The sequence below is a fragment of the Corapipo altera genome, unplaced genomic scaffold, assembly GCF_003945725.1.
Source record: "Corapipo altera isolate COAL_440 unplaced genomic scaffold, ASM394572v1 49, whole genome shotgun sequence".
Classification (NCBI taxonomy): domain Eukaryota; kingdom Metazoa; phylum Chordata; class Aves; order Passeriformes; family Pipridae; genus Corapipo; species Corapipo altera.
Window position 1 is genome coordinate 1,945,659 of NW_020884879.1, and position 17,489 is coordinate 1,963,147.

Below are 17,489 nucleotides of genomic sequence, written 5' to 3' on the forward strand. Positions count from 1 at the left end.
ATGGCCGCCGCCATGAGCCGGGAGCCGCCGGGGCCGGCGGAGGAGGAGGCGCCGGGAGCAGCGGGAGGAGGAGGAGGAGGAGGAGGAGAAGGCGGCGAGGGGAGAGCGCGGCCCGGCGGGGAGGGCGGCGGCTGTTACCTGGCGCTGTGCGCGCGGCCCGTGCACTTCGAGAAGGCGAACCCCGTCAACTGCGTCTTCTTCGACGAGGCCAACAAGCAGGTGGGGGCGGCGGGGCCTCCCCGCCCTCACAAGGGCCGGGGGGCTCGGCACAGCCCGCTGCTGCTCTCCGAGGAGCGGGGTCTGGAGGCTCTCACGCCCGCGTTTGGTTTCTTCCCCTCCCCTCCCCTCGGCTGCTGAGCATGAGCCTGGTTGTTCCCCTTCCCTCCGGGTGCTGACTCGGGACTTGTCATCGTGCTACAGGCGGTAGATTTTTTTTTTTTTTCTCCCACCAATTTATTAGGTTGAATTTCACCTGCCTTACTCTCGCTGCCGTAAGGTCTTTCTGGAATTCTTCAGTCAGCACTTTTCCTTTTTGGTCCAAGCATCCCGGCATGATTGTCAAACTTTGTCACCTCACTGTTAGCTTAATGTCTCTGATTCCCCTGCCACCGTCTTTTCAATTCCTGAAATTCAATATAATCATAAAAATGAATATTTATACTTTACTCGTGTCTCAGACCCGGGTGGCCATTTCTTGGCTTTTAGTGCTTTTAAGCATGTTTTCCTTGTGGGCTTTTGAGCGTTCAGCTCAGTATAGCTAAAAGATCCACAGTCTGTCATCAGGCTTATATAGGTGTGGATACATTCCATTGTCTAATTCCCGTAACCATTCTGTGACCTCAGCATTCACAGAGTCAAAACCTTCAAGCTTTCTTCCCCGTATAGATGGCACGGCTCTGCCGTATGTGGTGTGGATGTGATCAGGGGTGTTTGGAGAGCAGGCAGTACTTCTGGGATGTGTTTCTTGCTGTTGCAAGAAATAAGATGACTTAGGTTGTCTAACCTAAGTCCAGCCTTTGACTGAACACCGTCTTGCCAACTAGACCATGGCACTAAGTGCCACATCCAGTCTTAAGCACCTCCAGGGACAGTGACTCCACCACCTCCCTCAGCAGTCCATTCCAATATGTATTCACCCTTTCTGGGAAGAAATTGTTCCTAATGCCCAACCTAAGTCTCCCTGGTGCAGCTTAAGACTATGTCCTCTTGTCCTGTCACTTGTCCTGTCACCTGGGAGAAGAGACTGACCCCCACCTGGCCACAGCCTCCTTTCAGGTAGTTGTAGAAAGGGATAAGGTGACCCTGAGCCTCCTCTTCTCCAGGATAAACAGCCCTAGCTCTTTCAACCACTCCTCGTAGGACTTGTGCTCCAGACCCTTCAACACTTCTCTGGACATGCTCCAGCACCTCAACAATATTCCTAAACTGCAGGGCCCAGAATTGGACACAGCACTCGAGGTGCGGCCTCACCAGTGCAAAACGGCAGATTACTATTAAACTATTCCTTCTAGTAGCATCTTCTGCTAGGATCAAGCTTCTGGGTCATTGAGTGGCATCTCTTCCCAATCCCCAAGCTGATTTCCTTTTTGTTTTAAACAAAAAGGATACTTTTGCTAACACCTGATTTAGGAAAATATTAATATAAGAAAGAAAAAAAAGAGAATAGATTATAGAGATTTTTACTGTTTTAACTTGCCCGCTGGTTCAGAATATGCTACAAGACTGTAATAATACCATTGGAAACCTGTCAACTCTAAGCAAACTTGGAAGTCCAGAGGAAGGAATTGATTATTCACACTGAGGAATTGATTGTCTTAGTGTGAACTGGCAGATCTGTGGAAGAACAAAAATTGTATCTAGTAAAAGAAGAATTAAAGGCATGGCTTATAGAAAAGGCAGCATGTTAAGGTTATGACTTTGAACAAGTTAAAAATATGCTCACAAATTTTTTATAGGTTTTTGCTGTTCGATCTGGTGGAGCTACAGGAGTTGTTGTTAAAGGTTTAGAGGATAGAAATCCCATCTCCTTCAGGTAAGGCACCTTTGTCTGGGGATGAAATTATCCGATCTTTAAGTTAGGTGCTTATTTCTGATTTGCTGTAATTCAGGCATAAAACTTATCCTGTGTGGGGCCAGGAGTTGGACTTGATGATCCTTGTGGGTCCCTTCCAACCTAGCATATTCTGTGATTCTGTGATAATCTTGCAATTAAGATGGTATGCTTTACCCTTACAAATTTATAGTCTTCTGGGGGGAAAAAAAAGTTATTAGGCTGCATCTTCTTTTTTTTAAACAATAATGTTTTATTAAAATGTGCTATAACATGCAAGAGAATATGGGTATTCAGACTTGTGATTCCTACAGTAGCAATGACTTCTCTAAGGATACAGTTTAGCAAGTTAAACAGAATGAAGTAAACTTAAATGTGTAATTAATGAATTTTACGCCTATGATTCAAGCACAATGTACAAGTCTACATGTGGGTTTCTTGCATTCTGTTCCTTGTTTAACCTAACTTGGCTTCTTTTCTGCCTTCTGTTTCTTGTGGAAACATTTTTTGCGGCATTTGACAACAACAATACTTTCAACTAAATGACTTTGTCTTTAGAAAACTATTTTATATATGCCACTGTCAAGAGTGATGGCTTTTTGAACTCTGCTGTCCATGCCTAAGGAAGTGTTCTTTCACTCCAGGGTTGCTTCGGTATAGATGTGGGTGAAACAATTCGTAGTTGAGGTGTGTTTGCTGTCATCTGTTAGGTATTGCATAGGGCCTTACTGAAAGTTGCTATTTTTATTTGACTACCCTCGTCACAAATCCTGAGGGAGCTGAAAATACTAAGAGAACTTCGTGAGATTTCACAATTTTCCTGCTTGACTATCTCACTCTCCCTTTGTGTGGACTTAATAACATATACTGGAAGTAGAACTGCCTTATCTGTGCCAACTGAACTGATGCTTGTTTGGTAAGAATACATTTTTAATTTTGTTTAATGGTGTGAAAACAGCCTCACTCTCCCTGTAATTTAAGAGGTTCTTCCAGATGATGTGTCCTAAAGAGGAAGCAAGTAGGCTTGTGTTAATTAGATGTAGTCCTAGAAGTAAAGGAGCTGATTGCAGGATGTTGGTGGATGCCACAGTACTCCCGACTCACTGAGACAGGACCAATAATGCAGGTTTGAGTAGTCCCACAAGTCTTCCAGTTCCACACCAGAGGCCAACAGAGCTGTGCATTTGTAGTGACCTTAGGTGCTAATTTGTGCAACCTCTACTGTGATTCTGTAAAAAATGTGTTCTTTTGAAGAGTGATCTGACATCGTTTTTCAGTCTGGGTTTTGAATCCATTACTGCCAGGCAACAGTAATAATCTGTATTCAAAATCATTTGCATTACACTTTTTTCCTCTCTCCTCATTTTTTTGAGGGTACATTACAGAGTTCTGTAGTAAATTGTTTTAGAAGATAATTTCATAACTTCTGTTTCTTTCTGTATAGAATGGAAGATAAAGGAGAAGTGAAGTGCATCAAATTTTCCTTGGGGAACAAGATTCTGGCTGTGCAGAGAACTTTGAAGAGTGTGGTAAGAAACCTACACGCTGCAGATAGGGTGTTGGAGCTGGAAATCTTCTCCTTACAGTTCCAGAGTAGAAGTCTCTGAGACAAATGTTCAAGAGGTCTGGTGGCTAACAAGAGCTGTAGTGAAAAATTTCTCTATCATCCTGAGAGGCTGGACAAGGCAGCATTACTGTCTTGCTAATATCATCATTTAAGTAAAAGAATAAGGGGGAGCCAACTTCTGTAAAGAATTCTCTGTCAGGGGTGAAGTGGAATATAGTGAGTCAAGTTTTTCTTTGATATATGCCACCCAAAACAATTTGATAAACTAGTATCTATTCTTTTGTATCTATGTATGTAGCCAGTCTGTCTTCATAACTTCTAATACACTTAATGGGTGTTTTTGCAGGATTTTTTGAATTTTATTCCAGATAGCCCTCAGCTAGAATATACACAGGAATGCAAGGTAAGTTAAATGTCCCAAGCTTATATGCTTAAGTGAAACTTTAATGTTAGTTACACTGGTGGCCTCTACCCTACAACAGAACTAATTGAGATACCTTTCAAAAACACTAATGTGGAGTAAATGAGATATGCAGTCACCACTATTTATCTAAATTAAGGTGAACAAAGAGGTATTGACAATCTTATAAAAAACTTCCTGGTCCTGTGAATGTAATTCTTTCCTAGCAAGGAGTGGAAATGCTGTGGAGGCCACAAATGTCAAGGTTTGGGAAGGAGAAGAGACAAAGTGCTGATGATAGAGAAACAGTGGACAGTAATGATATTAATGCCAGATGTGTTATTGTGGATGTTTTACCCTAATTTTGCTAATCAGTAATAGTAAGCTATTACTAGTTTGGATATTATTTTTGGTATTTTTAAATAATCCTTCCAATTTTTTGATTATTATTTTACCAGAAACAAGTACTGTTGTCATTGTTTGGTACTTTCCAACTTTTAACTAAGACAAATTACATTTTGGAGTAATAGAATGATAAAGTAGATTTTTATACACCTGATTTGCAAAAATACCTTTATTTCTTTTAAAGTTGAAGCACTGTCTGCTTCATTATTTAGGACTGTGTGTTGGAGTAAACCATTCTAGCAAAGCTTTTATGGTAGTGAAACTTCTGACTATAGTAGTAGAAGTAGAATTCTGAGTGAAGTCATTGCAAATTTTTCCGCTTTGTTCTTTATTTCTCTCAACATGAGGAAACCGCTTTCTGTGTCAGGAATTGGTTGAATTGACAGTACATTTTGAAGCAGAAGAACCTAGTTTTATCTAGGTTGAAAATAAAATTTCATTTTATAATAAACCTGTAAATCTTACATGCTGCCAAAAATCCAGGTCATACAGTAGTTGTGTTCATATGTAGTTTTGGAAATCTTTATAAAAGCGACTGATACGTGCTGGGTATCTGGCTGGCTAAAAGTATTAACTTCAGAGATTGGATACCTGAATTGCCTTTGGTCTCATGTTCTTCATTTAGTAATATTAGCTTATCTGAATAGTTAATTTTTCCAAGTAAAAGAGTATTTGTTTGCTTGTTTGTTAAAAGACAAAGAATGCCAATATTCTAGGATTCTGCTGGACGAGTTCTACAGAAATTGTCTTCATCACAGATCAAGGAATTGAATTCTACCAGGTAACACAAATAACTCCCATAGGACATGTTTAGAGATTTGAAAATGTAAATTTGTGACAGTATATTTGAATTTCTTTCTTTTGTCTCTCCAACTGAGAAAGTGCACTAAAAAAAAAAGACAAATTCTGCCATTTGGTTTGCAGACTGCAATTATTTTTTTTTTGAGAGAAATGCTTTTTTGGAGCAGAGCAAATTTGTCATTAGCAGGTTTAAAGACCCTGTATAAAGGAGTACTCAACTAAGCCTTGAGAACTCTAAATTAAGAGCTGCTCTTGGCTTGTGTGGAAATGATTATTTAAATCTAATGGGAAATACCACTTCATGCAAAATTAATTAGCATTGGGGAGGATGTGTGCATGCTTAAAATGCGGCATAGAGCGAATAATTGACTAGCTAGTATACACTTCTGCAAACTGGAAGCTTTTTCCTGTATTGGTCTCACTGTGTTCCTCAGTGTAACATGTAATTACCTTTGCATATGTTTTTAAAGAAGTCTAATGAATAAATAACCCTTTCTGACAGTCACAATGAGGGATATGTAAAAACTTCCTAAAAAAAAGTTGTACACTTCCCAATAGTTTCAGTCCTGGAGCTAAGACACGATGTTTCATGTAATTACTGTTACTAATAACTGAAAAAGCAGCATTATTTCCTGCTGATTTAGAGGGAAAATATATATTTAGCACCTAAAAGGATTACGAATGTCAACCCTGGAGGTAAAAGGACCAAATCAAAAAAGTATGTTTTTTAAGACAAGATATTCAAGTCCTTAAAATGAACAGCATAGATTTATATACTGTAATAATATAAAAGATTAGGGAAACTGGGGAGTGAATGCAGCAAAGACATTGTAAAAAGAACTTTTTAATAAAATTTCACTAGTTGTGTCAAGCTAGCTGTTTACTCTGTTATGGACAGAACCTATACCCTTATCTAGATGAGTGGGAAGATACAGCACCTTTGACTGCATTAGGGTTTGAGGAGAATTTGATGTGCATTTCCTTAGCTACAGTAAATTGGGGCCAATGCTGTAATTGTCAGGTTTCTGATTTTTAACTCTAGCCCTGTAAATGTCCTTACACTTAACTGTTTCTCACTTACTATCCCATGTTACCATGTAGTGCCATTTATGCTGTTGGAATATTGCTGGTAATATAATGCTGATATCCTGTGTTTCCAGGTATTACCAGAGAAACGAAGTTTAAAACTTCTGAAGAATCAGAGTATTAATGTCAACTGGTACATGTATTGTCCAGAGAGCTCTGTTATCCTTCTTTCCACCACTGTCCTTGGCAATGTCCTGCAGCCATTCTATTTCAAGGTAAAGGGATGTGTTCCAAACTTTTCATTTAGTGTGCTTCCTTTTCTTAAGCTGCTTCTTCACTCAAGTATTCTGTTGCTTTTCCTTGATTTATTTCAAGAGATGCACATGTTCACATCCTTGTATGACATTAGGTGATGTCTTAAAATTAAGTAATTTGCTGTGTTTTACATCCTCTTTGGAAAGAGGTGTGTCCAGCCAAGGTTGGACAGTTGATCTTCCGAAAGGAAAGAAAAAATTGGTGATTAAATATTTTACAACTTAAATGTCTTTCAAGCGACCTTTTTTTTTTTTTCACTTAAACAGGCATTTATGATTTACTTTTAATAGGGACATTTGCATTCTGTAGTATGATAAAGAAAAAATAAGAGCCTTTCACTTGTGTTTGTAATTACAACCTTCTAAATGTGAGTGGATGAAAAACAGAAAAAGAAGAAAGAAACAACAGTTCTCCCAAGCACAAGAGGGCTTTGTTTGCAGTATTTATTCCTCTTGGTGTTCTTCCCTGTAAACAACACTTGCAGTTTCTGTGAAAATATTTTTCTTTTTGTCTTGGAAAAAGTGTAGTGTAAACTAGCATCTGTTTTAAGTTAACCATGGAGTTAGATGATTTTAAAAACGAGGAAAAGAACTACAGCATTTTGTTTGCTCGTGTCAAGGGATTAGGAAGATTTCTGTTGCAGTCTAAGGGAAGAAATTAAAAAAGCAGCTTATTCAAGTGAGTTTCCTGCCTTGGGTTAATCTTGTGTAGGGTCTGTACTGCATCTTGAAATGATGTTCTTTTAGGTGGCTGAGTAGCCAGCCACTCACTAGCCTCTCACAGTTTTCTTTCTATTGACTTAGGTCATGCTTCCCCCTCTTTAACATTTTGTGTGAAGTTGCAGCTTGAAGCTAAATAATTTTTTTTATGTGTTCAGGAGGTAATATTTAAAGATATCCTGAGAAAAGTACTGTACTAAAATAGTATTTGCAAATAGAGCTCTAGCAAAGGAAATACTTCCGTAGTGTTCATACCTCACACTCAAGAATGAGTTAATGAGAGCAGGAAGTGAATTTCAGTAGAAGCTTTGGAAATTCTTAAAACTTGCTTAAATATAAATTCCATAGAAAAGAGGAAGAGGAGAGAGGAAACCTTGGGCAGAAGCCAGGATATGCTTTAAGTATAAGGCAGATTCTGGAGTTAGCAGGAACAAAAGGAGAATGTGGCTAATAGGACATACTGATATTTTCCCCAGTAAGCAGGTATTTAAGAGTTGGAGCATGTACTTTGCTGGAAGAGAGAAGGGAACTTGAGAACTGCCAGGCCAATTTTCCATGGGATTTGCGTACAAATTTATCTTGACATAATTAAAATAGAAATATTCTTCTAGCTGAAGTTGATTTTATAAAATCAAGACGTTGATTTTATAAAAGTAAAGTTACAATAGCAGAAGTATGTGTTTGGAATCACACACTGGGGGTTGTTTTAGGAAAGCAAGCATAAACCCTTTCTTTTCGGCTATGACCATCCTTCTCCTCGTGGGGGCGCTGTCGATACGCATTTGAGGAAAGGCGGCTCGGGATCTTTCTGGTTCAGGTCTTGACAGCTTTTGTTTTGCTGTTTAACAGAGTGGAACCATGTCAAAACTGTCGAAATTTGAAATCGAGTTACCTGCAGCACCCAAGTCGTCCAAGCTCAGCCTTTCTGAAAGAGATATTGCTATGGCCACAATGTACGTATCTAACTCATCAGGTCTTTCTTGGGAAAGTGTGACAGTTTGGGGATGCTGAGAGAACTTTTTCTTGCACTTTTTCTTGTTTTAGCAGTGCCGTTGCTTTAAAGTGCTTCAGTTATGGCCTTGAACAAAACATCTAAACAACCCTCTTGGGGGAAGGTGGGGAGAGGAGGCAAACTGAGAAGTATTACATGAAATTGTTCTTGATTAGTACAGAAGTTTTGAGAATGTTTCATTTATTAATTGATATTTTGACAGAGGAGTTGTTCAGAGATGCCTAACTTGCATGAGCGTAGGCCATGCAGTGTGATATATCAAGTACTGTTTTAGTCTTTCACTTTTAATTAAATGATTACCTGACTTAGGTAATCTCATTTCTTCTTTTAGGATAAAATGTGTGTCTCTGGTAGAGCTCTTAATTGAAAATAATGCTTTAATCCCGTTGTCTTGTTAGATACGGGCAGCTTTATGTTCTGTATTTGAGGCATCACTCGAGGACTTCCAACAGTACAGGAGCAGAAGTAGTTCTCTATCACTTACCCAGGTAAGAGCAGAATGAAAAACATTAGTGGCAATTCTTGTGAGAGTGTCATGGTTTAACCCCATCTGGCAACTAAGTACCACACAGCTGCTCACTCACTCTCTGCCCAAATCCCTGCTGGGAGGGGGAGGAGAATCACAAAAAGGTAAAAGCTCGTAAGTTACAAACAGTTTAGTAAGTGAAATAAAAACTAGTAGTAACGAAAAGGGGCAGGGAGGGGAAAAAAACATGAAAAACAAGTGACACACAATACAATTGCTCACCACCCAGCCTGCACACAAGCAGCAATCATCCTGGCCAACTCCCTCCAGCTTATATACTGAGCATGACGTCTTGTGCTATGGAATATCCCTTTGGCCAGTTCAGGTCCACTGTCCTGGCTGTGCTCCCTCCCAGCTTCTTGCGCACCTGCGTGCAGGCAGAGCATGGGAAACTGAAAAGTCCTTGATTAAGGGTAAGCACTGCTTAGCAACAGCTAAAACATCAATGTGTTATCAATGTTATTCTCATACTAAATCCAAAATACAGCACTGTACCAGCTACTAGGAAGAAAATAAACTCAGTTCCAGCAAAACCAGGACAAAGAGACATCTGCTTTTATAGTCTAAACAGGCTTACTGACCGGTTCTCATCTTTGTTTGTTTCCACAGAGAGGGCTCCTGTAAGAAGACGCATATTTTAAAGCTGAACAGAACTGGGAAGTTTGCACTGAATGTGGTGGATAACCTGGTGGTAGTACATCATCAGGATACTGAGGTCTGAGTTATTTATGTTACATCATGCTGTAACTTTTAGAAGTTAGGGGCAGATATTAGTAACACTCAAGAAAATATTTTTCTATGTTGCCTTTGCCAAAAGCCAGAGTATTTGTAGGATCAAAACCATAACAGTGTAAGAGATTCAAATTTATTCTTTTACCTTGTTGAGCTATCATTTAATAAGGGCTGTTGCTAATGCCTGCTTTTTCATACACTCTGGTTTTGCTTCTTGTTAAATTTCCTATGATATTCTGCTGCTGCACTGTGTAGGCTTTTAAAGCATTATGCAAAGAGGTGGAGTTAATTGGATACTAAGTTATTAACCCTGGGACACTTCTCATATCGCAAACATTTGAATTATGCATTTCTATAACATAAACTTATGCTCATTTAGTTTGAAGGCCTGGATCTGTGAAAATCTGAATGAACACAAACCTTCTTATGCATATGGTAGCATAGGTAAAACTTGCTTGTCTGTAATCTCAGTAGGAAGGCTTGGTCAGTGGTAAAGCTAAAGTGGTACTTTGCTCGTAACTTGTGGAAAGGCTTTGGCTTCTTGTATTATGTTCTTCTTTGAGAGCTGGGGCACGTTACTTCCTTAGGATGATTAGTTGATACTTGAGTTACATTTCATGTTAATTCGATCCATTAGCATTTAACTCAGAGCACTTATTCTTGAGCATTTTGGTCAAGCTACAAACGTGACTACAGAAACCCAGAAGACATATTCAGCTTGACTTTGGGAGACACCAGTAATTGAAGTCAGTTTTCACTGGAACTGAAAGCAAAGCTGTTTTCTAGGGTAGCCTGTACTGGGTAGAAGTGTTAATGACCTGAGTTGAACAAGACTGAATGGTAGAAGTATGAGGATACCACAGGAAGTTGCAGAATTTTCCTTGCAGTTTCTAGCAGTGAATTTGACGTGAATATCAAAGTCGTGTCATATGCAAGACAGATTGAGAGAGACTTTTTAGCAGAGCCTGTAGGGACAGGTCAAGGGGCAGTGGTTTTAAATGGAAGGAGGGTAGATTTAGATTGGATACAAGGAAGCAGCTCTTTACAGTAAGGTAGTGAGACCCTGTAACAGGATGCCCTGTCTCTGGAAGTGTTGAAGGCCAGATGGAACAGAGGTTTGAGGAGCCTGATAAGTGAAGCATTCCCTACCCACAGTACATCCCTTCCAGCCATTCCGTGGTTCTAACAGAGAATACAAGACGGAAATGTGAAAAGCGGCCTGAATACATGTAAATGGGTGGTAATTCACATTTGTGAATACTGATTTCCTCTTTTTAATTGCAGACTTCAGTTATATTTGACATCAAACTAAGAGGAGAATTTGATGGATCCGCTACCATCCATCAATTTGTACTTCCACCTCGATCAATACAACCCTATCAAATACCTGTAGCAGGTAAAACCACTATATAATGAATATCCTAACACTTAAACAAGAATATTTAAAGCAGCTCACACAAGTGCTTCAATTTTTAGGAAGCTGGTTACTAACATTTCAATTACATGTATTTGAGAGGGTGAGGGAGGAAGAAGGTAAGGAGTAATTGAGCATAAATTTGTGTTCCAAATGTGTGCCTAAAGAGTTGCTGTTTAAGGTGCATACTTCCCAAAGTACTTTGCTTTTACACTTGAAAATTGTTGGTTTGGGGTTTGTTTTGGCCACAGCTATAAAAACTTGAGTGTGCTCAAAAGCACTTTATGCTTTTCTGGCTTAAGTCACAACTATGTGACTTAGGAAGCTAAAATGGCTGAAAGACAATCCAGGGTCAGTATGAAGTTTGAGACCGGTTTAGAAGTAACACTGTGATCAATGTTATGCCTTAAACACTTAGATGATTCCTCTTGGATTAGCTTTTTCTTCTCCTGTCCTAGAAGTGTAGCAGGTAATTACCCTCAAGCTGGAAGTAGCTAGAAGTAGTCTGAGCATAGTTTCACTAGCAGGTGGTAAAGCAGCAAGGTTCTCTTTGTAGAAGAGATAGATGCTTCTATACAAAAAAGGTTGCACATTAAAAGCTCTTTCACATGTTAGCAAGCATGACTGATAAATCTGCAGGTGTAGATTTGTATTAAACAAAAGGTCAGAATGCAAATCACCCTTCCTTTCAAAGAAACTGAAGTGATTACATATAAACACAGCCAGTGGAGTCAGTGTATTTAGAATTATAGTACTAGAGCTGGAATAGTTCTGCAGGTGTTATTTCCCTCAGCTAAAAACCAAACAATCGTGTTTTGAAGAATGTGTTTGCCTTCTCAGTGTCAGATTTTCCTTGTGGAACATCTGGCTACACAAATGGATCTTTTTGGCTGCATGCTGCAATGTTACAATCCATACTTGCCTTTTCAGTATAAAATTGTAGTTAGGACAGCTTCCAGCTCTTTTATTTTTTTTTCCGCAGGTCCAGCTTCTGTGACAAGTCAGGCTCCTGTTCCATGTAAACTCTGTATCCTTTAAATCCTCTCCAAATGTAAGAACCTCAAGCACAGAAGAAGCTAGCATTTGTTACCTTGACCCCTTAAGTGCAGCTTTAGCTGATTATGCATATGTACTTCAAAAAAATAATGTCTTTCGTAACACTCGCAGTGCTTTCACAGAGTTGTAAATATTGAAATCTAGTATAATACCACATTTCTTGGTCATTTGAGACACATGTATGAAATTACTGAATAGGTACACCATAGAATTGAAGATATAATTCCAAGAACATGGTTCAAAAACTTCACAAGTGACAGTAAATGAAAGTATGTAATGTGGATTCAGTAGCAACAGTTGAGAATCAATGTTAATATGAATGTTAAAACTTTAACATTTAGATTCTTCTTCTTGGATTGTCTTTCAACCTGATATTATCATCAGTGCAAGTGAAGGTAAGTGGTAAGCTCTTGGACTTTACAATATTCAGTGTCAGAGTGGCTCTAGTTTATACCTTCAGTGCACAAAGCAGCTTAAAAAATAAGGGACTTATTAGGTACATCTGCTAAATTGATGGCTTTTTGTAGTGATAACTGAGGATGACACTATATCTTTACTACAACTTTTCAAGGGTAATGCTGCTCTAAAACATAGGCAAATAAGTGATAATCTAGATGTGTTTTTGTTTAAAGGTGGAAAAGGCTATACTATATAAGGCAATTCACTTTGTTTTACTCTCTCAAATGAAGGTTACCTCTGGAGTCTTCAAGTGAAACTTGAACCTGTAGTTAACCTCTTGCTAGATAAAGGAAAACTAATGGATTTCCTTCTCCAAAGAAAAGAATGCAAAATGGTTATCCTATCTGTATGCTCTCAGAGTAAGTTCAAATGCATTATCTGTATCTTCAAAGTACCACAGTTCTTATTCATAAATACTCACCCAAGATAGCTGGGCTGTTCTTAGATTTAAGATCACCTCTGAAGCCAGCTTGGTCCTGTTGAGTGTCATTTGCCTAGATTACCCTCAGTCACCATTCTAAAGGAATTTAACAGCATTAAAGAATTCAACTCCCCATCCCCCTAGTAACTTTAAATTTTAAACTTTTAAGAAATGCTTTCAATCATGTCAGATGTATTTGAATTAAAGTAGAGATCACCTTTTGAAAAAGGCAACATTACAGTCCCTGTTTTTTTCCCCTCATAGTTCTTTTTCTTTTCAGTGCTCAGTGAGCCAGAAAGGGGATCACTGTCTGTGATTGCAACTGTTTTTGACAAACTGAATCATGAATATAAGAAGTACTTGGAAGCTGAGCAAAGCTATACTATGGTAAGCCATGTTAGCTACAGCAGCTTACAGAGATGGGATGATGCTCTTTCCATTTCAGGTGGCATCATGGTGAAGTCATGCTCTTTTCTACTTAGGAAATTTGGGCCTACCCCAAGCTCCTTGCTGCCTCAGGCTCCCAGTAGAAGTCTGCTGTGCAAGGTGCACTGAGACCTCCACTTAGCACTTGGGTGGCAGGTGCTGCACAGCTCATTTTCAGAGTGATGACTAACATACACCAGCACTTGAAAGCAGGAAGAAGGTAGAAGCTCAAAAAGCAACTTTGAATCAATAACTTATACCTTAGTTTCCAAACCACTGATCTCACTGCACACTGTATCACTGCATAAAATATTCAACCCTGATGCATCTCATAATTCCTGTTACAAAACCAAGTTCAAGCACTCAGAGTACAGCCACATACTCAAAAACCTTCTAAATCTGAGTATTACATCAGTGTAGTAGGTTTGATTCATCTCCTGGCTTTGAGGTGTATAATAGCAGCTGTATTTATATAACTTTAAAAAGCAGCTTTAAATGTAATAGGAAAGCCCCACCGAACAAGATGCATCTAGTATAACACGAACTTCTTCCTTAATATGTTCATAGTTATGTTCAGAGTAGAAAACTGTCTGTACAGCTGAGTCTGACTAGAACTGTACTACAACAGTAGTTTTCTTTTTAAAAAACTTTTTCCTTCTAGGTGGTAGAAACAGGCCTGAGTAGAAGTAATCCACTCCTGAAACGTCCTGTCCGCACTCAAGCAGTTATTGACCAGTCTGACATGTACACACATGTTTTGTCTGTATTTACAGAGAAGAAGGTAAGTCAATTTTAAAGGCTAATTAAATTAAGTAATTTGAAGAGCTAATTTGGCAGCAGGCTCAGAGCAGCCAACTTAAGCTGACTGCTTGAGATGGGCTGCAGAAGGCTTTGTCAGGATTAGGGTATTTTGATGCCCATTCTTACAGGGTTGTCATAAATAGAGAAGCTATGCAAGTTCCACCTAACACTTTCTTCCTTGTCCAGGAAGCACCTCATAAGTTCACTATTGCAGTCTTGATGGAATACATTCGCTCTCTCAACCAGTTCCAGATTGCAGTTCAGGTAAATCACTTATATGCCAAGTATGTTGCCCCACTCCATGAAATGGAGTTTTAGTTCAGTCTTAGTCACGTGTCTCAGTCCTATACAATACTTTGATTGTAAAAACTGGTACAGAGACATACCTTTGATGGTCTTCTTCCTGCATTCACAGCACTACTTGTATGAGCTGGTCATCAAAACCCTTGTTCAACACAACTTGTTCTACATGCTCCATCAGTTTCTGCAGTACCATGTGCTCAGTGACTCAAAGCCTTTGGTATGTGAGACAAGCAGCTTCAATAAACTGGTGATGGAGGTTGGAAGTCCTTGTAATTTTAAGATTATTTCTGCTTTTGCTCTAGGCTTGTCTCTTACTGTCCCTGGAAAGCATTTACCCTCCTGCACATCAGCTCTCCCTGGACATGTTAAAAGTAAGCATTTCTGACTATCATAACTCCATGTCACATGTGGGTTAGACTGGTCAAACAGCTTACCTGACTAAGCTTGAAGTGACTAGCTAGCATCTCAGTCATTTGTATTCATTAGAAGCATAATCTTAAAGCTGTGATTGACTTCACAGAGACTTTCCACAGCAAATGATGAAATAGTGGAAGTTCTGTTGTCCAAACACCAAGTTTTGGCTGCCTTGAGATTCATCAGGGGTATTGGAGGACATGACAGCATATCAGCCCGCAAATTCCTCGATGCAGCAAAGCAAGCAGAAGATGACATGCTTTTCTATACCATATTTCGATTCTTTGAGCAAAGAAATCAGCGGCTACGAGGAAATCCTAGTTTCACACCAGGTAAGCAATAAGCAGTTTGACCAAGATATACTTGGTTGTTCAAACAGAACTAAGATTTGTTTTGCTACCAATCCAGTTGAGTCTGTATTAGAAGATGAAACTCCTGGTACATTTTAGTCTATATTTAGGCTTACCTTTAAGCATCATTCCAAATTAACTTGTATTACTCCTTTATAAAGACTAGGAGTAAAGAGACTGAGCCAAGCAGAAACCTGAAGATTAACTAACCTGTTTGACTTGCAGTTGCTCTCACTGCTTACCTTAGCAGAGCCATTATCTCCAATTAGTGCTTTCTCCTGAGGTCAGCAACTGGGTCAGGAAACCCTTGAGTTCAGTTGCCTGTTTCCACAAATTACAAGAATTCAACGCCTGTTTTATAGTACAGTTCCTCCTCCTTTAAAACCCAAGCTAAACTGCTTGCACCAGCAACATGTTTGTAATCACCTGACAGTCTGTAGGCACAGAATCCCACTCCAGCATGTTGTATCTTGACAGTAAAGAGCTCTCATGAATATGAATCTGCCAGTTAGGTACACAAACTAGATCCAGGAATTAGATGGATCAAACAACTGCTTAACCACTAGAATACCTGTCACAGGACTGGAAATACCTCAGTATTCCACTGCTTTCTATTTTTTTAACTCCTGTACTCAAGAGCATTAAAGAATTAGTACTAATAAATTAAGGTAAGTGAAACTACACAATCTTGGTTCTGCTTCTGAGGTGTGAAGTGAACGGTAACTTTTATTTTATTGCCCTTAGGTGAGCACTGTGAAGAACACGTCACCTTCTTCAAACAAGTTTTCGGAGAACAAGCTCTCATGAAGCCCACAACGTTCTGAAAGACTCTTCCACTGAAATGTATAAACTTAATTTATTGCATTTAAGTAGATTTTTGAACTACAAAATTGCTATTTTATAATAAAGTATATACAAGACATTTTGGCAAATAGTACTAAAAATATTACAACTTGTGATGGCTTCCCCCTAAAAATAGAGACAAAAATTGCATTGACCTGCATTTAAAATTAGTGTCAGTGGTTTAGCAGTCCATTCTCATCCACATCACCTCGATTTCATTGACAAAATGCTATTCAACTCTCAATACAGCTGGTTTAGGTTTCTAGAAGAAAAAGATGCAACCTCTTGAAAACAGAAGTATTTTAGAAATCTTATTAACACATCTAGTTTTAGTAATACTGTTACTTGAGCCACACTTAGCATTTCCTGAGTTTAAAGCTATGTCCAAAGCCGCAGCTGGTATCCTCTAGTTGAATGTGTGCAGAAGTCAAGTCAGTGGTGGTTACAGTGTGATAGTCATAGAACAAAGCTGCATTTCAGTTCTTGAAAGTTGGGCCTAAGCCACAGTTCATGGAAGTCCACTGAACACTGTTAAAAAACTAGAAGTAGAGGAGTCTCTCCCGTTCTGTACCTCTGGTCCTCTCTTGTGCAGCACGAGTTTTAGCTTTATTTACTGATGGGCCTGAGTGAGAGAACACAAGAGTTACTCCGAAGTCTCAGCATTATAGACAATCAGCCAGTCATCAGGAAGCATGCACGATCTTACTGTCTAGGTCCAGCTTAACATTCAGAAATGTGCTTCTGCTTAGCTATTAATACCTGTCAGCAGCAGCAGCAAGGGCAGCGGTAGGTGAATCAGTCTTAGCCCCATTAAGTAAAGGCTCAGTTTAAGTCTACTTTTAAGAACTACACTATGCACATGCATTTCCGCTTTCAAGAGGACAGTGTTTGGACCATCCTCACCACAAAGCAAGATTATTTCTGCTAACACAGGAACATCGTCCCAGAGGAGGTTTGTTGCTTCCACCCACATCCCGGCCCCAGGTTGAGACATGCCAGTCATGCCACATGGGCATGTGCAAAGTTGCACAGCAAAGTGCAACCACACAGGCCAGGCTGTGGTTGCTTCAGTTCAGCAAGTCCACAACAGTGGGCTTTGCACTGCCACCAGTCAGCCCTTGGTTTCCAACAGACAGGCTTGAATGAGAGAGGCACATTCAAGTACTGCTTTTCATCTTTGCAGTACTTTCCATTTAATGGAATGTGTCCACAGACAGCTAGCTGGTTTTGTTTGAAGTGTGGTTTAGAGCAGACTGTCACATCTTACCAATGTAACTAAGCAGAACTGGAAGAAATATTAGTCCGTGTGTCGCTCCCAGCACAACCATAGCTAGATACATCCTGAAGTAGAATATCTTGAAGATTTGAGATTTGGAAAAAGCCAATACTACAATTCCTCCAAATTTGGTCAGTGTGATACCACTGAAAACCTGCCAATAAAAAAAAAGT

At 39.4% G+C, this 17,489-nt stretch overlaps 2 protein-coding genes across 3 annotated transcripts in view; one reads left to right on the plus strand and one right to left on the minus strand.

Moving 5' to 3' along the window:
* On the plus strand, positions 1 to 16,141 carry RMC1 (regulator of MON1-CCZ1). 2 transcript variants are annotated; one of them, XM_027638970.1, is made up of 20 exons: positions 1 to 219; positions 1,956 to 2,032; positions 3,495 to 3,579; positions 3,964 to 4,020; positions 5,117 to 5,203; positions 6,384 to 6,524; positions 8,133 to 8,236; positions 8,694 to 8,783; positions 9,431 to 9,536; positions 10,838 to 10,949; positions 11,950 to 11,994; positions 12,365 to 12,418; positions 12,713 to 12,841; positions 13,184 to 13,290; positions 13,991 to 14,110; positions 14,317 to 14,394; positions 14,546 to 14,650; positions 14,736 to 14,804; positions 14,954 to 15,179; positions 15,942 to 16,141. In XM_027638970.1, exons 1-20 carry the CDS (start codon positions 1 to 3, stop codon positions 16,019 to 16,021), a joined length of 2,091 nt encoding a protein of 696 aa, XP_027494771.1. In that variant the 3' UTR covers positions 16,022 to 16,141. The 2 variants fall into 2 exon arrangements, with proteins under 2 accessions (XP_027494771.1, XP_027494772.1); XM_027638971.1 differs by lacking the exons at positions 1 to 219; positions 1,956 to 2,032; positions 3,495 to 3,579 and having other exon boundaries at positions 3,973 to 4,020; positions 5,139 to 5,203.
* Positions 15,906 to 17,489, minus strand: part of NPC1 (NPC intracellular cholesterol transporter 1) — a 27,262-nt gene continuing 25,678 nt past the window's right edge. Inside the window, exons 24-25 of the mRNA XM_027638968.1 lie at positions 17,308 to 17,470; positions 15,906 to 16,662 (exon numbers count right to left, since the gene is read on the minus strand). Of these exons, the coding sequence (XP_027494769.1) occupies positions 16,580 to 16,662; positions 17,308 to 17,470 (246 nt within the window). The 3' untranslated portion in view covers positions 15,906 to 16,579. The remainder of the gene's footprint in view (positions 16,663 to 17,307; positions 17,471 to 17,489) is intronic.